Source organism: Sceloporus undulatus, chromosome 1, assembly GCF_019175285.1.
Source record: "Sceloporus undulatus isolate JIND9_A2432 ecotype Alabama chromosome 1, SceUnd_v1.1, whole genome shotgun sequence".
Taxonomy (NCBI): domain Eukaryota; kingdom Metazoa; phylum Chordata; class Lepidosauria; order Squamata; family Phrynosomatidae; genus Sceloporus; species Sceloporus undulatus.
In genome coordinates this window covers 86,078,228-86,099,795 of record NC_056522.1, presented here as the reverse complement: position 1 = coordinate 86,099,795, position 21,568 = coordinate 86,078,228, and the positions used below count along the sequence as shown (strand labels likewise).

Below are 21,568 nucleotides of genomic sequence, written 5' to 3'. Positions count from 1 at the left end.
TTAAAAAATGTTAATATAAATGCATGTTTCTGAGGCTTCTATAGACAATTGCTCCCCAAAGGCCCCAGCGGCAATCAGCGGCAGGACTGGGCTGGGGCCGGTCCCAAGGCCTCGCCGGGCCGCAGGTTGCCTACCCCTGTCTTAGATTGTTGATGTTCCTTTCAACTGTCTTCACTCCTCCTCCTCCTCCTCCTGAGTCTAGCCCTGCTCTTTGTATGCTATTTTCTGCATACAAGTTGAACAAGTATGGTGATAATATGCAGCCTTGCCTGACTCCTTTGCCTATTGGGAATTTTTCTGTTTCTCCGTCTTCTGTTCTGACAGTGGCCTCTTGTCCCAAGTATAGATTTCTCAGCAGAACTACCAAGTCTATGGGCACTCCCATGTCTTTAAGACTAGCTGGTTTTTATATCAGCATGAGCTTTCATGGATATAAGCCCACTTCTTTAAATGTTGCTGCTTTACTATTTTGCCTTCTCTTCCTTTTTTTTTTTTATTCTGGAAGAGATTACTACTACTACTACTACTACTTCTTTTTCAAAAAAATCTTTCCATTGCCCATTGTACCTTTATATGTAGGAAGCCAACCATACCCAGGAATTTCCACCTGCCTACAAAGTTGAGTTGACCTCTTGTATTAGTAGCCAAGCAGAAAACACCCTCAGGGTGGTTGAAGTTCAAATAAATCAGGTATTTTCGTGATTACAAGAGAAATTAAACCAAATGCTATGACTCCTAGCAGTGTCCTGTTGATGGGGGGGGGGGGAGTATACAATTAGAGCATTATGATATTATTTTAGTTGCTGAGATTACATTCTATGGAATCCTGGGATTGGTAGTCTGCTGAGAAGTCTAAATAGCTCATGAACCTATACACCCCAGGAATCCATGAGCCATGGTGGTTAAAATAGTATCAGAACACTATTGTGTAGTGTGACAGAGTCCATTATATCCCCAACTAAAGTTAACACATTCTTGTACATCTCCTGCCAGATCTCTGAATTGGACTGTCGATCTGAGTTGGCCAGTGGGGACAAGAAAACTAGATTATACCTAGTTGATGCCCACTATTCCTCTTGCAGTCTTCCAAATATTTCAGGACACTGGAGTCTAGGGTCTGTTATATACTGCACAGTTATAGAACTTTAATGCCACATAGCTCCATCCTGTGTAGTTTTGTGAAGCAGTCTCTATCGGAAAGCTATAGTATCTCATGATACTACAAATCCCAGGATTCCATAAAGTGCAGCCATGACAGTTAAAGCGATATCAAAATACTATAATTGTGGAGTGGGATCATGTTTGTATGAAAAAAAGACTGCTGTTGGAGTTAGGGATGCCTTTTTGAATATCTAACAATATTTTAGGATGCTAGCTTTTTTTAATGACCAACCAGTGAATTCCAGTGGTCTCTCTGTTGGACTATTTGGGCTGTACTTTTACCTATGAGAAGCAGTGCAGTGTAGTGGTTTGATGACTGGACTATGACTCTGGTGAGTAGGGTTTAAATCACTGTTGAGCCATGGAAGCCCACTGGGTGACCTTGGGTAAGTCACACTCTCTTAGCCTCAGAGGAAGGCAAAAGCAAACTCTCTCTGAATTATTTTTGACAAGAAAACTCTGTCATAAGACCACTGTAAGTCAGAAACACAACATTTACCTATATCTAACATTCATATAAATAAATGCAAGTATTATATGATAAACATGGGCTATCAGTTATCTTTTCAAAATCAAAAATCAAAACCTGGGCCATCAGTTATCTTTTCAAAATCAATTTTTTAAACTTAATTTTAAATGTAAAAAAATAAATATGTCTTGATGATGCAAAGATACATAGTATGCATACAGCTGGAACCTTAATTCTTCACGTATAAACACTGTATGAGATAGTTGCCTGGGGCTGCAACGGTTGAGGGAGAAACACTAAGATTAATAATATATTACATGATTTAAGAATGACATTTATTTCCTTACTACTAACTCTTGGAGAAAGTAGTGAACTTTAGTGAATTATGATAGCATAAAGAGAAAGAGGTATGTTTAAAGAACAGGGACACAAGTCTGGATAAAATCTGCATAAGCAAATATAACTATTTTGTACATGTAGGAGATCTGGGGTTCAGGCTTAGCAACTTCCCAGGTGCACATGTAATAATGTGCATCTCAGGTGCACATGTAATAATGTGCATCTCATGTATATATCTGAAAGCGTAATTTTATATTTACTCAAAAGTAAAACCCACTATGTTCTTCAAAGCCTATTTCCTAAACATATTTAAGATTGCTCACCAAGAATGGTGATCATTTTAATTTAAGAAATGGAGTTTGATTAAGAGAGGGATGGTATGGCTATGCCAATTATATGTGGGAAAACCCCTCTGAACTAATTGCATTTGTTGAGTAGATCTACACAGAGCAACACTAAAAATACCTATTCAGTGCTTTAATGGCAGGGTGCCATCTTATCCAAGTCTGCATAAATGTTCCCTTCATTTTACACATACATGAGAAGAGATGGTTGCATATATCAGTCTATTAATGTCCCTGCATCAGAACTAGTTTTGACAGAAAACCACAGACAGTATGTAACTGAGGCCTGCAAGCAGGTTCATGTGAAATCCTTTCCACTCCCACATCCTTAGGTTGGTTCAACAAGGGGGAGTAGCAAGAGGGAGGGAGGGAGGGATGATGCCTGGGTTTGGAAATTCTGTATCCGATAAAGTTTTCCACATGATTTCTGTTTTGGACATTTTTAAAAAAATACTACACAGTGCTGTCACTAGGGTTGGTGTCACCTCAGTGCAGTAATTCATGCTGTCACCCTCAGGCTGCCTAGCACATCCCCTAGCCAGGCTGATGGTTCTACATGAGTAGATTAGGCCAAGGAGTGGATTGGGACGCCCAAAAGGACCTTCTGTGTTCCAGGCTGTTATGGTCTGCCCACCTTGTTTGCAACTCCCAAAGGGGCCCAGGCACCATTCAGTGAATGGAGTGGCCTCCAGGTTTTCATCATATGTTCCTAGTATGGTCTTCACCCCCACACCCCCCCCCCCCAGAAACACCCCTGATATTTATAGCAGCAGGTATGGATAACTAATGCAGTCTATCTCAACCTGTTCACTTCCCAAATCCTTCCAAGAACAAGGCATGCCCAAATCATTTTCCTTTTAAAATTATGAATAATTATGTAGAATGTCAGGTTTCACAGTACTTTGCACCCAAACAGTTCAGGGTCTTATCATCATGGATCAGATTCTACAGTTTAGAAACTACAGATAGCCAAATCTAGGTTCAGTTTAGTGCAAGGGACTTTCACATACTCAGTTCTGCACAATAGCTTTATTCATTAGAACTGGACATACCAAAGAAAGGCCATACCAAAATGATTTCCACTGTCTAAGTAGTTGTCAGGCCTACTGTCTTATATCCATTTAACGGTTTCCTAACCAAGTTTTAACATTATTACTATTGTATATTAGTTCTAAAATGAATAAGCCAAGTAAAGTGTGTGCTTTGCTATGAGTTTTTGTTTTAAGCTGGATTTATGTTAATTGTATTCCTTTTTCTAATACAGAAACACTAAACTATATTGTTTTCTTTTGGAAATAACCAATTAGTTTATGTAAGCATGGAACACAACTGGGTAAGGGATAGTGAAACGAATACAATACCACATTAAATGAATAGGATATCTATATTCCAATTCAACAGAAGAGAAAGACAAAATCAACATACTTTCAGTCAATATAAAATTATATTTGATTAGCAGCTTATTCACTGAATTTAAATTTTATTATTCCAGCAAACAGTACACTAGAGAAAACTGATTTAAAGTGGAAAGAAGATCCATACAACATTTAAGGAATTTAACAGATTATCAAATAGCTATTACATGCAAAAACAGGCAAAGGTGTTCTGCCAAGGCACCTATCTCAAGCTCCTTTTTATAAAAGTGTAACATTTATCAGCAGAATGTTTACAGTATAAAAGTCATATATACAAAATGTAATATAAAAGTAAACTTGAGTAGTGCCTTTCACAGGAAAGTATTTTAAGGCGCTCAAAGTTTTTCTAACAGATGTTGACCCAAACATACCATCACTTCACTTTGGTTGCATTGAAGCAGACAATGTCTTGATTCAAATATTAGAAATATTTGCCACCAAAATTTTATCGGTACCTTGGGTAACAGGAGCAGCATCTATTCACCCATTCACACTGCATTCAATAGCAGATGTATAGTATTAAGTCCAAACAACTCATTCTCCATTACAATTTTGCACATTGAAACAGTGAATATTTTCTCAAAAAATGAAGTTTAGTAATACATTCTAGAGGTTGTTACAAATACGGTAGAAAAGATCCAGCAAGAGGGCCTGCCCTAGGATAGAAAGTAAGAGAACAGTACAACAATATTTACAATACAGTTACACAATTAGAACAGATTTTATAAATACAGTGCATATGTTTCTATGTGAAAAAGCGAAGCAATGCTATTTTAAAGGTTTAAATGAAAATGGTTTATTTGGAAACCAAATATGGAGTGATTTTGTATTTTTACACTTTGTTCAGTCCTACTCCAAAAGTAAAACTATTCTGATATATTGCAAAACTGAAAATAACACAGGACTGAAACTTGAAAAATGTGGATTGCGCAGACAACATACCCTGCTTCGGTAGTAGAGAGTATTTAGAAACAAAGTGTCAAACATTTTACACATGAACAAGATGAGCCAGAGTCCTGCCTCAGATTTAGACACCTGCAGCAACACAAATGATTGTGGAGTATGTCTTCTCCTTTCTAGCATACAAAATTTTAGATTTGGGAACAATTATTTTTTACAAATTCAGGGGGCAACCATGGGAGGCCCAGTACTGCAAACTTGTATAGGACACAAAACTTACCATCTTATGATGTCAGCTGTTGATAACAAAAGTTTAAATACTTTCTGAAAAGTTAAAAAGGGGTAGTTCACCAAGGCTGTTAACAAAACAAACCTCCATCACATCTTTAAGACACATTACACATTTATCAGGATTGCTAGTATTTGTTAACCTAATTTAGCATCCTCCTCCACCATAATACAACATTCATCTGATTTCTTTTCAAAACAATAGGTTTTAAATGAAGTAGTTTTATTTTTTAAATTTAGAAAATTTACATCATATCATATGCATAATTTCTTTGCATATATAAATGTAAGTAGGCTTAATTGAACTAATGGGGGTATACATTTGTAAATGTTTAATCATCATTCCTTGGCTGGAAATAGTTATGGGCAAGTTCCAAAGAAAATTAATGGGTCTCAAATGCTAACAGGTGCACTTAAAACATTAATTTCAACAGGATAGCTATTTAACTAATTCTGGACTGGACTCGATCGGTTTAAATGGTGAAAAGTCTATTTTGAAAGTCACAAACAATTTCATATAGATATTTACCTGCAAGCAGCAGATTAAATTTATCTTAATATATTACACTTTATTGCAAATATAATAAGAACTTGCCAGTTTAACTGGAAGATCTAAATATCACACAAGAAAGAACTCCCATAGTCCTCTTTTAAACAGGACTTATTTTTAAAAAACAAATCTCAAAGTAACTGTAGATTGTATCCTAGTTTGCAGTGTCCAAGTTAGAAATGCTAATGTCTGATTTACAGTTTAGCTCCGCAGAGAACTTGTTCTGTGATATGCAGAAGACTACTTGAATGTATGCAGAATAGTGATAAACAAGATACCTTTGTTCATAAAGAAAGCACCTCCCCCCCAAAGTGGGGGAAACCAGAATTAACTGTTTTCTATACCCGTCATTTCTAGAAAATGTGGGACCAAACTCAAGTGGACATTAAATGGAAGAGGTGTTGGAACAATAAAGCTGTAATCCTATACATACTTAAAGAGCAAACTCTACTGAAAACAGTGAGTTATACCTGCACAAACATGCACAGGACTGTACTAAGCTTCTTTAATATCACTACACAAAATCTGGCTTCTCTGACTTACTCTATTCTGTCAGAACCTTTTAAAGCCTATCATCCACAATACATTAGCATGGTGTAGTGGTTTTAGCGTCAGACTAAGATTCTGGAGACCATGGTTCAAATTTCCACTCAGTCTTGGAAACCCACTAGGTGGCCTTGGGCAAGCCACAATTTCTTAGCCTCAGAGGAAACCAAAGGTAAACCCACTCTGAACAAACCCTGCCAAGAAAACCCTGTGATAGGTTCACCTTAAGGTCTCCATAAGTTGGAAATGACTTGAAGGCACACAACAACAAATACACTGCACTAATTATTAACAAATCCCTACACTGCACTAATTATTTCATTTAAAGATTCGGTTTATGTTTTGTATCTGTTGAAAAGAAAAGCAGCTTAGACAACATTCTGGAGGCAAATGATTCAGTTCTGCTAATGAAGCTATGCAGGTTTGGCCATGAAAAGCTTACTAGATGGAAGGTTACCCAAAAGTTACTTGTGAGTTGTTCTGTCCCTTTTAGAAATAGAAAAGGAATTAATAAATAATAAATAACTTGCTGCAAAGAGGAAGATTTTTCAAGACATATCAAATTATTTTTCAGAACCAGAGAGCTATATACATATTCTTAAGCAGTTCTGTCATATGGAGCTCAGGATATTGTCTGGTAATTCTTCAAGAGGAAGTAGCCTAGCACAGGGCTTGAAAGAGAATGTAACACAATTAACTACTTATACATTTCAGCATTAGAACCAGAAAGTTCAATATCATCAAGAAGGGACAAATGCATTTAAGAAGAAAGCAGATCTGTAATTTTTCTCCCATTTATTTCACAGGCTATGATCCTGGGGTTATTTTGCTCAATTATTTGTAGTAATCATAGGTTTGCAGCAGAACAACTTCCTGTAACAGAAACATCTGCACTCCATTCAAGAGATAAGCATGCAGAAGTATAGTCATCCTAAAATACTGAATTTGGAAATAAGAGGGCCTTTGGTTGGAATGATTCAGATCCAGGACAGTATTAATGGAACTATAGATACTCTTACTCAGTCATTTTGACTTGCTCAGTGCTGTGCTAGTGTTAAAAGACCTTAGCAACTGGGCATTACAGAAGCCCATCCATTTTCATGTGTGTCCTGTCAAAAGCTAAGGATGAAAAGTAACTTGTAAAAACCAAAACAAAAGTTTATTTAACATTAATGACACTTTGTGATAAGCCAATATCATTTCATCTCACTACCACCACCACAACCAGCCTGAATTCTGTGTTATTACACAGCACCACAAATCCAATTATGTTTCATAAAATGTTAGGCAAAATTACAATTAATTAGCTAAAATGTTATTGTTTATTGTCAGAAGGAACACGGATGAATAAAACAATCCTACACATATTTTCTCTGTATTCCTAATCAGTGTGTTGAGTACTGCTGTTATAGGCTTCCTTGTTCCAAAACTGGAATCCTTGGCAGCCAGTCAGTTTATTCTCTCCAGAATCATTCATAGGGGACTTAGTACTATAGGAAGCCAAACTGTTGGTCTACTTCAGTACAGGGCATGTACAATATTTGGTCAATGCAAGGAAAAGATAGCATTGCATAATTATGGGAGTAAAATTGTTGTACATAGTCTATATACAAAGAGAAAAGTTTCTCATTTCCTAATGAAATCACTATATCCTAATTAATTCCCTACAAAAAGCTTAAATTTTATAATTTATTTTTTTCTAGCATTGCTCTTTTCTACACTTATTATTAACAATGCTGGAATAAATTAATGTTAAAAAAGACTTGCTTGAGTGGGGGAGAAAAGTTACAGGGGGAGGATATTGGACCAACAATAATCATATTTCCTTTCCTCCCAACCCAAGTGTGCAGAATCAGCTCTCTCAGGTATTCTTGCAGCATATATCAAGAAATCCCAAATAATGGTTTCATTTCAACTTTTATACTAAATATACACTAGACCACGATTCTGGGCCTCTCTGCTGGTCCTCTCGTCATCTTCATCTGACTGCGATTCCAATCTATGAGGATTACTGTACTCATATTCAATCGGCTTTGGATAGCTGTATGGGTACCCATTGTCATCAAAAAACCTTCGAAATGTGAATTCATAAAAAGCATGTTCAGGATGTTTACCATTTTTGTACCACCCATTAAGTGTGTCATTTACATTTCCTTCTTTATCCTCACTCCATAATTTATCTGGATCAATTGGGTCAAAATTTGATGTGTCTGTGGGATGGGCAATTGTAGGAATATAGGAAGCAGGCTGCTGCCGCAAATCACTTGAAAAATCAATAGTTTTAAAAAATGGATGTGCTTTTATTTCATCAGCACCATTCTTGCCCAAGCGGTCTTCTGGCCCTCGACAGAGCTTAATAATAATGTCAGATGCTTCTGGAGATAGTTTTGCTTGTACTGGGATATGCAAAGATGTTTTCCAATTGATAACCTTTATTTAAAAACAAAGCACAGAAACAACATTAGATTACTAGGTTTTAGCTGAAACATGCACTAAGGCAATTAATGAGAAGAAATGTAACTCTTAAATATGAGCACATCCATAGTGAAAGGTATATAAACAGGTACTCCCATAGCACCACTACTGTGTTTGGAGAAAGAGCAGGAGCATTGGCAGGCACTTAAAATAGTCAAGGCTAATGCCCATTAAAAAACTGGATAAAATTTACATATGCCACATAGCTTTATCAATTTATGAATAAACTGTGAATAATTCATAGTTCTTATTTAAGTGGTACAAAGCCAACCAATCAATTTCTCATACAAACAGTTTCATATAAATTATCCAATTAAGCTGAAAAAACATCCTAGCTCATCCTGTATCAGCAGTCATTCCCCAATGTCAACTGTCTCACATTAGACAAAATTCCCAGTAAGAACTGCAAAATGTCTCAGGAACCACATGTTCCAACAACCTGCAAACAGAAATAAAGGCTTTTCTTTTTATCTTGAGTGGAAACACAGTTCATACAGGAAAAATCAGGGCCAAAGGGCCATTCTGAGGGGCCGAAAGCATGTTAACTTATTCCGACTACATTAATACCATAACTCATAATTGGAAGTGACTGTTCCAGAAACAGTATCAATGCTGGTCACTTTTGGAAAGCTTCCCCCCCCCCCACAGTTCTGGGGTAGGGTGGGGCCAAAATAATACTTATGAGAAAAATAGTGTCCCCAGAGGCTGCTTTTAGTGTGACAAAGGCATTGTCAGGCCTTAAAAAACAAAACCAAACCAGGATTTGTGTGAGTGGCAGTCGAGGGGGGGCCACACATGTGTTCCCTGTGGTCCACATAACTCTCACCCCAGAGTATGCTAGAGAGCACTGAAAACTGACCTATCGGGGAGAATGGCCCTTAGTCTGCACGTATTCCAGCACAAGGGCCTAGCTTGCATCTGAGCAGTTAATGGTACCTTCAGAGACTTGACAGCTCCACATTAAAATCTTTCTCCAGAAAGTCCCCCTTCTTACCTTCGCCCATCCATACCTTCACTAGCTGGGATCTGTCATTTCTAATAAAATACTTCACCAAATTATATCTGAAACAAGTATATGCTGGTCCACTATGTGGAAGGTATGTTCTTGATGGGCCCTATCTCTCCAGAACAGAAAACCTCAGGCCATGCACGTCCCTAACTAGATTCTATGACAGAGAGACACTGGGTTGTCTAGGTATGTGTTCCTTGCAAGTATAATCTCCTTGCGGACATGCCTCTCTCTTTCAGGACTGCTTTCTATCAAAACAGAAGTTAAAAGAGGTAGGCCTAATGTCCAGTCACAATGCTACACACAAAAGTTGATTTCTGGAAAGGATAAAATAATGAAACATAGGAGTCAAAGGAAGAGGTAGCTCCACTGCTTCACTACATTGGATCCACACTGGATTTTATAGGAACTACTCTGGGTTTTATGGAGGGCATCCATGATATGGAACCCTTGTTCCAAAGAAGATCCAGCACCTTCGATAGCTCCCATAATCTCCATCATGGATTTAATGTCCTATAGCAATGGAGCCTTTGGAGACCAAAGCAAGAACACAGACATCAAAGCATTAAAGTGGGAGACTGAGTACACCAGTCATTCTATTAGTAAACTGACCATTTGAATGCTTCATAAGGAGTGTAGATTCAAGTTACAGTGAGATAAGCAGCAGCAAGGTGAGAATAATGGGGGGGGGGGGAGAGGAAGGATTTTTGCATAAGCATGTAATACTACTGTATTTGAAAAGAATTACTGTAACTGGTAAAATATGTTGATCCTACATGCAAAGGTGTTCTGAGCCTCATAGTGCAAAGGTGGACAACTGTGCAGGAGCAAGGACCTGATTTTCTTTCTTCTCTCCTACCCCCAATGAATATGCCAAAATAACTTGATTTTTGTCTGTGCCACGCCCAAAATGTCAACAGAAAATGTCATATCACTTCAGATGACCATTTTGGTAAGGAAGTGGATGAAAATGGAATTAGTTTGGCAGGCTCTGTGTGGGGCTTTGGAGAGTTGTGTGTGTGTGGTGGTGGTGGTGAGCTTTCTGCATGATTTTCAGTTGAAAATTGTACCAAGACATTTAAAAAAAAATATTCAGGGGCTTTGGGGACCTGGTAAAGGGGTTTACAGATCTGCCAAAGTGGAGTCTGAAGGCTACACTCTTCCCACCTCTGACACAGTGAATAAGTAAAAATACTTTCAACGTCTAGTTCCACACATCTCTTTATAGATCACACAGTATAGCACTCCAGTGTCACAAGTACAAATCAGATTAATTCATCTGGACTGCAACACACCAATTTTTTTATTTTATTTTATTCTTTGCTCCCAATATGTACTAAAATCTTCATTTGATCCACACAGAAGGTAAATGAAGTACCAGAACAGGTCATTGTTTATTACCATTTAATCACTCTAACTGCCCTTATAGAACAATAGTTAAATTGCACTAGGAATGGACACTGAATGTGTGTCCCAGGTTACAAATACTGCAAAATGCAGCCCATAGGAAGTTCTGCTCATTTTTGGTTTTGAAAAAAGCTGCCCTTGCCAGCTGGGCCTAAAATGGCTTGGTGTGAAGTGTCAAAATTATCCTTACACACCATAGTGGTGCAAACCACCATCTTGGGGAAGGTGTACAGAAAAGGGTTCCAAGTTTTGTATTAACTTTAAAAATGGAAGAATTCAATGGCAGGATAAAGGTTGTAGGATTTGTTTATATATTATTTTTTTCTAACTGCTTCTGAAGCAGATTGGATGTTTATCAGTTACCTTCATCTGTGTTTCCAACGGTGTTTGTGCCAGGAAGGGGGGCTGCCCCACTAACATTTCAAAAAGAATCACCCCAACACTCCACCAGTCACATAGCTGTGTATATCCTGAAACAAAAGAGAACTCAATAATTACCTGCATCAATGCTAGTTTTAGATTGTTCCCCCCTTCACAATTTGTTCTACATTTAACTTTATTTATAGTGCTGAAAAATGCAAACCATCAAGGTTTATTCTTCAACAATTAGTCCAGTTATTAGGAAAATACTAACAGATCAGAATATGGGGATGGATGATTGGGTATCACATTATGTGTGTTGCGTGCCATCAAGTTGTTTCCGACCGATGGCAACCCTAAGGTGAACCTATCATGGGGTTTTCTTGGCAAGATTTGTTCAGAGGGGTTTTGCCATCGCCATCCTCTGAGGCTGAGAGACTGTGTCTTGCCCAAGGTGGGTTTCCATGGCCAGGACGGGTGGGGTGTTTTTTTTACCTCCATTTAACTGAATTTACCACAAAAATGAGGAGTCAGCACTGTTGCTTGTATAGGGTTCTCTGGCAAGAATGAAAGTATTAAGTTTGATTTCCCCATAATCTTTAATGTGTAATAAATGACACTTTATAGGTTTCTATTCTGTATCAGTATGCTAAATGTTCAATAAGAGTTGAATGAAATAGTTCTACAACATAATAATAATTCCATATTATAGGACCAGTTGACTTATTAGAGGAATAATTTTCAGAAGCTAGCAAACACTACTTTGTCAAAGGTTGGAACAAATGGAAAGATTTACCTGTTCGTAACAATACTTCTGGTGCAATATAATTTGGTGTCCCAACAAGTGAGTGTGCTAGACAGCGTTGATGCTGACGAGCTGCTCTACGTTCAAGTGGCTTTAGCCTGTCCCCACATCTACAGCTAGCTGGATCACCCCATTCGTTACTGAAATCCATACTGTCTTGACGTGGGTGGTCTCCTAAAATGCAAAGACCTAAGTGCTAATACCATGTTTAAATTTCAGTTGACAAGCCCAAAAGCATCTATAAAACACTTAACACATTCTTTGAGAGAGTAAAATTATTTCTACCACTTATGTTTCAGTACAATCCCTGAATTTTAAAGCATTTTATGCTAATTTTAAAAAGCATCTGGGAATCATTCATAAAGAAAACAATGTATTGGGGGATAAGGTTGGCTGAAATGTGATATAGTAGTCATTCTGCCTTATAGTAAATTTATATTATTTATAACATGTTTATCTCACATATCCTTTCACCTGATTGTTGCATGCACATAACTGACATGGAAGAATATTCTCAGCTTTGCAAATACATTCACAAAAGTTGATAGTCTACAAAGCTCTTTGCTAAGGTTTGGAAACTACAACATTTTCTCAGTCTATGTTTTGTAACATATTTTTCATATTTATATGTTTTTGCAATAGTCATTGACATTTTTGAAGAAGAGCATTCTGTGTTATAGAATGGATGGAGAATATGTTTGCTTTGATCAATATCTAACCAAATGTTATGATTCCCAACTAAAACATATGTGGATGGTACAGAAAATGCATCTTTTATTAAACATTCTCTTGCTCAATAGGTTAAAAGTCTAGCAAAAAAAGGACATTTTAGGATAAAATGTTTCTCTTACCACTCTGGTAGTATTTGGAATCATGTGTCCACCGAAAGCCAGTACAAAGCCCAAAGTCAGTCAGTTTAATGTGGCCATCACGATCAATCAAAATGTTGTCAGGTTTTATGTCCCTATGAATGAAGCCCATCTTATGAACACTTTCAACTGCACAGGTCAGTTCAGCTATGTAGAAACGAGCCATATTTTCTTGAAAGACCCCCATTCGAATTAACAGACTCATCATATCTCCTCCTGGAATATAGTCCATCACAAAGTACAAATTGTCTTTATCTTGGAATGAATAATACAAACGAACTACCCACTCATTGTCAGCCTCTGCAAGGATATCACGTTCAGCTTTAACATGGGCAACCTGGTTCCGAAGCAACACATCCTTTTTCCGTAGAGTTTTTGTTGCATATAGGGCATTTGTATCCACTTTTTTTGCCAAGCAGACTTCACCAAATGCTCCAATTCCAAGAGTTTTAATCTTAACAAACATTGATTTATCCATTTTAGCCCTTTTGAGCCGAATATAGTTGGACTCCTTCTGGCATAGCATTTTCCTCATTTGGTCCTGGGCCTCTTGGGATAACCCAACCTGTGCAATGAACAAAAAAAAAAAAAAAAAAAAAAAAAAAAAAAAAATTGAAAAATGAAAAATAGCAAAGCTGTGTTAAAGAATGTTTAAAAGCTCTGGTTTATGATAAACAAATAAAATGTGCTGGTACTGAAACAGATAATATGTTTTCTTTTTATTGTTTTAATTTGTGTAATACAATGTTAGATGTCAGTGAAAACACTGCAAAACAAAATGTGCAATTTTGGAAGGTGGTTAAAAAGAAATATTACAAACGTAGCCATACATCAAGAGCCATGCATGAGAAGGCTCACAATTTAAGGACAACTGCTTTAATGAAAGGATTTCAATTTGTGTAAATAGGCAAGCTGAATGCAAAGTTATATTACTTCTCAAACACACACATTTTTTTTGGGGGGGGGGGGAGACTGCTATGACACTCTCCTTCACAGAATGATCAGCTTTACTTAATCTGCTGTGCTCTATTTATTTACAGAAGTGTTAAGGTAAATGTTCCTTGTCACAACTAAGAACTACTAAGGGATAAGAGTTCAATTACATTGAACACATTTTTAAAAGATGCATCATGAGTAAGTACCTGACAAAAGAAACAAAATGTGTAAATACACCCATCACTTTCAGCTATACAAAATGACCAAAATATAATACTAAACACAATATATTCATTCCATTTAATAAGTGTACTGCTTGTGCTCTGCAATTGCACAGAACTAAGAACAGAAAGCTATAAAACAGGGAAAGGAAACCAAGATTAGTAATTTCATATAACGATATCCAAGTACTATGAAAAAAACATGCTTAATTTGAATGCAGGTAAGCATGCAGAGTCCCTAAAAAAGGGTCCATGCTATTCTTTAAATATAACACTTTTCTCCAAAATATTACTTGCCTACTCAGTAATGAAGGTTACAGATGTCAGGAAAGCTCCAACACCTTAACAGTTTAAACCAGCTGTTAGTGAAAGTGAAAAGGAAAGAGACTAAGAATGAATATGTAGAAAGTACAAGAAATTTAATTTGATTTATATATCAGTTAAGTTGCTATTTCATGAAAATATAGAGAATTTTTGGAAACAGTTAAAATAGCACTGCTAAAGAATTGACACAGAAGAAGAGAAAAGTATCACAGATTGGCGGTACACTGTAATATAGAAATAAATGTCACAACATCGAAGCATATACACCTATTTTTAACACTGATAAAAGCACAGAGGTATTTCTACTGCTTGAATCAACATATGTCTGTAACAAATTGAGGGAATACAAAACACAATAAGGGAATTCTTCTTACCAGAATATAATTAAAACAAACTTTCGAAGTTTTCTTCTTCATGACAACATGCAGCTTAGTGTAAAATAAAGTTATTACTGTAGTAATGGAAAACGTGCCGAATCACTCAGCTTTTTCAACATAATATAAAGTAAATGTCCCAATCAACTGAGATGTTCCTGTTTTCAGTGATGACACAGACACTACAAAGATTAGACTCAGAAAAAATGATCTGGTGAAATTAGGATTGCTGATGTTTGGAGAACAGATGTTTAATTACTCTGGAACAGTCCTGTGGAAACAGCTTGGTTCTAATTGCATTTATTATGTTTTCATCTTTTAGGCACTATAAGTTCTCCCCTCTTTGTCATGGACAATGAATTACAAAGCTGGTATATTACATTTCTTGACTGCCAGTTTCTTCCATGGCCCATTCCAACAGTTACAGTGGATAGGTTACAATGGGCCTGAACAGACAGGCCAAAATAAAGCTGCTTTGGGTCACTTTGGAGATATGCTGTTTAAATGACACACGCATCTTAGGAGGCCAGAAGTTGCGCCAAAGCTGCGCTTCAGTCCTTAGGACTGGAGCATGGCTTTGGTGTGGCTTCTGTCCTCTTAGGATGCATGTGTCATTTAAACAGCACACTTTCAAAGTGGCTCAAATAAAGCAGCTTTATTTTGGGCTGTCTGTTTAGGCCCAGTGACACATGTCCAAGTAACATTTTCTTTGGATTACTGTAATGTGCTCTGAATGTTCAGAAACTTCAACTGATCCAAAGAACAAAGGCCAAACTACTACTGGGATAGTTACTGAAAATATACAACTCCCCTGTTACAACATCTCCACTAGCTACTGATCTATTTCTGGGAACAATTCAAAGTGCTGTTATCTAAGAAGTCCTATACAATATGAGTCCATATTACCTGAACTGCTGTATTTTATGATATGGGCCTATGTTTTGAGATCTTAATGGAAGACCCTTCTATCCATCCCACCACCCTCTTAGGTACATCTGGTAGTAACATGGGAAAAGGCCTTCTTGGCTCCCAGGCTCTGGAACTTCCTTCCCTGAGAGGCTAAACTAGCACCCTCCATGGGGTCCTTCCAATGGGAATCAAAGGGGTGAAACAGATGGGCAGGAAAAAGTAGCTTGATGCTGCCTTTTCTGAAGCCGTATTGAAACCCCACCAACCACACCACCGGCTCCCAAGGCAACTGGAGTGCTCATGTCATGGCCACATGATATGGCTTCAAGCCAGGAAGAAGCAGAAAAAAACTGCTTCTTTTTGAAACAGCTTTTCTCTGCATAAGGTGCACTTTCCTGCTGGCTTCAAGGCATGTGTCATCTAAACGCCACACCTTCAAGTCAGTCTGAAAACACCTCTTTTTGCCTGTCTGTTTAGCCCCAAAGATTCTTCTGTGAAGTCAAAGGATTTCATGGCCAGCATCTGTAGCTTTTTGTGGTTTTGGGGGGGCTATGTCAGGAACAAACTCTTCTAGAACATGGCCACATAGCCCGAAAAACCCACAAAAACTAAAGATTCTTATGTTTTGTCAGGCTTTGGAAAACTGACTGCTCATGAGGAGAGGGCTTTTAATAATGCACTGTATTATCTTTATTTTTAACTTTTTAAAATGGATATGCTTTACAATTGCTATTCATTGTATTGATAGTTTAATGATATCTTAACTTTTGCATGATTTTGTGATGTGAACCTTCAACTATATGTGTTTTAACTTTTGTAAGCTGCCCTGAGTCTCAAGGCTAGGGAAAAGGCAGGATTTAAATAACTAAAATAATTATAATTCTTAGATTTTATTTTTCTTGGAGAATCTCAGACTATTTATTCCTTTGTGCAGGTTTCAGATAGCAAAATATAAAACCTTCTAACAAAGCTAAGTGCTATATTTTCAATGTAGACCAGAACTTGATGCTAATTACGAATGCCATGTCGCATTATCTGTAATTTGAACTATAGGCTAGCAAGTCCAAAATGAACAGTGAAAACAACAGGAATCATCTAGTAGAATATGGCAGCATCATGGGAATAGTGCCTGGAAATTTAACCAATGACTAAGGTATATTGAAGATCATGCAAATACAGGCCTGGATTCTGGGTTCATGTGAGCACAACTCTGTTCGTGGGAAACTCTCCCTGAAAAAGGCAAGGAGTCAGTTTTTACTGATTCTCCTGTAATCCCTCAAATACCCCTTTTAGAGAATTGAGGACTCTCTGGAATGGCACAAGAAGAGACATTGTAAGTTGTAGGAAGAAAGTGGAAATAATCTCTGCTCAGTCTGAGTATCTTCCATAACTCCCTGAGTGTGGACCATAGAATTCTATGGTCAGTGTCTGGCAGATGTTGACCACAGAGTTGCACTGGAGGACGTAGAGATTCCTAGAGCGGTGTTCTCTCAGGTAAAAACATAGTGATTCTGTTATTTGTGGGTTTTCCACATTCACGGGGGTCCTGTGCAATCCCAGCGCATGTGGAGGGACAAGTGTATATTTATAAATATATCAAATTTCTACTGAATCAGACTATTTATACCAATCAACTGTGGGCACTTAGCATAACCAAATCAATCTAATCAAAGCACACTTTTATAAGTAATTATAAGTCCCTGCATGTGCGTCACCCTGATAACAACTGTGAGATATGTTCAGTGATGAGATATGTTCCATCACTGAATATATCTCACAGTTGTATCAGGGTGACCTGATATGCATCTTAATTAGTCCCTTAATTCACAATCTTTATCTAGGGTGCTAACTGGCCCGAAATGGCCCCCCTACTCAAACATGGATAGTCTTGGCAACAGAATCTCTGGACTGAAAATGTTGCTGCGGAATGCCAGGTCGGTGAAGAGGAAAACAGCTGAGCCGTGGCAGTTAAAGGAGCGTCAAACTGGATTATTTCTGCAGTGTGGATGCAGTCAAATTTATAATAAAACTGAAGTTTATAAGTAAAGATGTAATCCAATGCATATTCTCCAGGACTTAAATTCAATTATCTTAATAAAACCTATTTCTGAGCAGATAATGCAAAAGGTGACTCTTATTACAAAAGATCAAATTCATTTTGCTTTCCAGCCTTCTGGATGACACACTGTATCACAGGAAAAAATAACAGAGATTAATTCAATATTATTGTATCTGGACATGAGGGACCTCACATTAGAAGAGTATGGTCAATATTTGCACTGAAATCCTAAATCTACACTTACCTTGAAATAAATTCTACTGACCTTAATTGGTTTATCTCCTGAACAGATACAAATAGTATTGCATGACTAATCTCTATTAGGCTACTGTACCTCATAGGTTTGTTGCAGTGTTAGTATTAGAAGAATCTTAAAATATATTTTACAAAAAAGTGAAAGTAACAATAATAATATTATTAATAAACTTTACCCGCATCATTTCATTTTCTAGTTGTTTCTTACGATGTAGCCGTTGTTGGTGAGATTTAAGTATGTTTTCCACATGCTGCTCCATAAAGAATTTAAAAGCCTGAGGAGAATAGCTTTGAATGCGGGACTCTCTTCTTTCTTCATCTCTTTTATTTTTTCTCACAGGGACAGGTGAGGTTGTTATTTGCTTATTTTCTCTGTCTATTGCCTCAGTATTCTCATTCTTTTCAGTATCATCTTCTTTAGGGAAACTAGGCAGATCTTCTTTGCCAGGCTTTACCACAGTTTCATATGGTGTGACGGATGCATTTGACTGTAATAAGTGCTTTGGATAGGGAGGTGGTGGACCTTGATAATTTGGAGCCTCTGCTGCAGGTGACATGATTGCCATATTTGTACATGGACCCTCAGAAAAAGAGATGGGCTGGACAGCTTGCATTGGTTGTGAAATCCAAGAAGGATGAGTAGGGGCTAAGGCAGTTTGCAGCTCAGGTTTTAATACACGCATGCTTTTTACTGGCTGCTGTATAGGTGCAGGAGTAACAGCTGTTACTGTGGTGGCAGAAGACTGTGAATTAGTAGCATGACTTTGTCTGTTTCCAAGGGGGTTATTGAAGGAATTTGACCTCACTGGAATATTGGATTGCCATGTTGAAATTTCATGTCCATTGCCAGATGGTGGCTGGGGCCAGGATGCTGGAATTCCAGGCATATTAATATTGTATAGTTCCATATTGTGACTATTTCTGTTTGGCACCATCATAGATTGAGGAATATTCCCATTAGGATATGCAGATGGGGCTGCAGGTCCTCCTGCTTGCATCTGCAAAGGTGTAGGGCTTTGCTGGCTTGTAGGAGACATTGGATAAGGAGGTGGCGGCTGACGACCTGCTGAGTTACCAGTCACAATATTTTGGTGAATAATATACTCAGCCTGACAATTGCCATTTTGTATTGCAGCCCTTCCTGATGAAAAATTATATTTACTGTTAACTGAACTCTGCATGATTATTGGTTGCCTACCAACAGGAACAGAACTAATGCCTCGTTGACCCTGGGAAGAAGGATTCATTGATGGGGGAGGATAGCCGTCTGGCCATGCTCCTTGTGGTACTGGAGAAATCCGTGAGATCATATATTCCATGCTACCAGAATACCGTTTTGTTTGGGAATTTGTTTCCCAGGAAGGAGGAGGTGGTGTTGTTCCTCTGGGAGGTGGAGTTGTTCCTCTGGGAGGTGGTGGTGGTGGAGTAACACTTCTTACTTGTGGTGGAGGAGGTGGATTCACTCTTTGTCCATTACTAGGATGAGCCTGAGTAAATGATGCTATTCCCGATCCAGACAAGGGTCTTCCTACATCACCCTGGGATAAAGGACTTTCCGAATGAAAAGGCAGGCCATCTCCCAGTGCAGCAGCATGTCTCTGAGGCACCAAAGATTCTTTAGAACCTTTCCAACTCTGCCTTCGGTTGACTGATGGCTGTACTCCTATTTGTTTTTTTAAAGAAAGGTAAAGAAAAAACACATTACAATACTTTCACTACTGAAATAGTCTGCCAGAGTAGGGATTTTCAACAGTTAATATTTCTGATTTAGTTGATAGAAACAAAGGAAAATTTCAGATATAAAAATCCGAGTAAATAACATCACACAGTCATATTTTTAAAAGCTCAGGATTAACAGAGTTGTTATATCGGGAAGAAGAAACATAATTTTTTTTAAAAAAGTAGAGCTTGGAGGTTTATAGCAACTCCAAAAATGTTTATATTCTCAGGAATTTCTGAAAAGCAGAGTTACTGATTTTATGTCAAATAAATAATAGACCTTTCTGACAGATAAGCACACTGGACTGGACTGATTTAATAATCATCAAGATGACAAATTGAGATGAAGTTTTTCATTGTGTAATTCATACATTTCCTCAAACACACAGATTCTTGTAACAATTAAAGTAGGTGATCTGTAACCATGAATCTTTTTTACTATGTTGAAATACAGGGCTGGGGATACCAAGCAGACTTCTGTTCACAAAATAGTCTCATCATGGAAAGGAAACAAAGAAGAGACTTCCTCTGAATTTTTCTTCAGCACCATGCTCACATGTGGCAAATTGGCTCTGGAAAATTGTTAAGCAAGGAGAGGACCTGGCAACGGTTACTTTCCTCTACCATGAGCAGCGGTATCTGCTGTATCACAGATCCTTCCACAAATGGAAGGATTCTTTTCATCCGCAGAACAGCTAGTGTGGATCCAACCCATAATAAAAACCACTCAACATATGGTCTATAGAGCACTGCAAAATTATATGCTTTGATGTTAATAGATTTGGCTTTCTCATAAGATACAAGTTCACTAAATGATATTATGTTCTTGATGGTCACACAATGCCCAGAACTTTTCAAAAATATGTCTGAAAAATGTTCATGAATGAGACAGAAAGTAAGGGCACAAACCAATCAGAGATAGGTATGCTTGACTCACAACTATTTTCTATGGAAGACAAAAGGCACAGGGCTCTTTTCCTAACCAATGAGACTGAAATTTGTTCAGCTTGTTGAATCCTCCCCTTAATTTATTTCATTTTGCCAGCTACTATTCATGATGTACCACAACATGATCTACTGTCACATTTAGAATACCTGACCTCAAAATCCAATTATCTCTTACTATTTTTAAAATACACAAAAAGGAAGAGGTTATATCAGTGATTCAGTTTTTCAAGTGTAATCTTCAACCTATACCCTTGAATTAAAAAACATTAAAATGTCAAGTTATTTAATGTAGTGACTTTGAGACTAGTAGTAGAAGCACTGGAAATAAGGCTCACTATGCTCAATGATGCTACATATACATAAGATGGCAGGCCACATTTACAAAATAGGAAACTTACAAACTGCATAGTCTCTGTCATTACCATATATGCTCGTGTACATGCCGACCTCATGTATAAGTCGAGGAAAGGTTTCACGGTAAAAATAACGTATTTTGATATGATTCGTGGATAAGTCGAGGGTAAAACATACAGGGCTATAACAAAGGATGGAAAGGAGAAAACATCACTTCCTTCCCTCCTTCTCCAGACCTCTCCTGACCACCTGACACCACTTCCCAGGTGCTGGAGAGGCTTGAAAATCAGATTGGGAAAGAAAAGAAGTGGAGTTAAATGTGGTGTTTCTTTGATAGGAAGAGAAGGCTTTAAAATTGGATTGGCAAACTCTTTCACACACACTTCTGCCTCCAGGCACAAAGAGTGGAGAAGAGTGGGGCATCACAGAGGTGCTTGTTTCAGGACCTTTCTAAGCAGTACTAGTGTACTGACCCATATATAAGTTGATCCAGGATTTTAGCGTCAAGTTGGAGATAAATTTCTTGACATAT

General features: G+C 37.7%; 1 protein-coding gene across 3 annotated transcripts in view; it reads right to left on the bottom strand.

Annotated features, from left to right (window-relative positions):
- Positions 1-3,735: 3,735 nt before the first annotated feature.
- The window catches only part of LATS1 (large tumor suppressor kinase 1), a 30,822-nt gene continuing 12,989 nt past the window's right edge, over positions 3,736-21,568 (bottom strand). The window contains exons 4-8 of one of the 3 annotated variants that reach the window (XM_042477857.1): positions 18,192-19,678; positions 12,920-13,502; positions 12,060-12,242; positions 11,267-11,373; positions 3,736-8,442 (exon numbers count right to left, since the gene is read on the bottom strand). In XM_042477857.1, coding sequence (XP_042333791.1) covers positions 7,936-8,442; positions 11,267-11,373; positions 12,060-12,242; positions 12,920-13,502; positions 18,192-19,678 — 2,867 coding nt within the window. In that variant the 3' untranslated portion in view covers positions 3,736-7,935. The other 2 variants (XM_042477866.1, XR_006104921.1) reach the window with 2 other exon arrangements.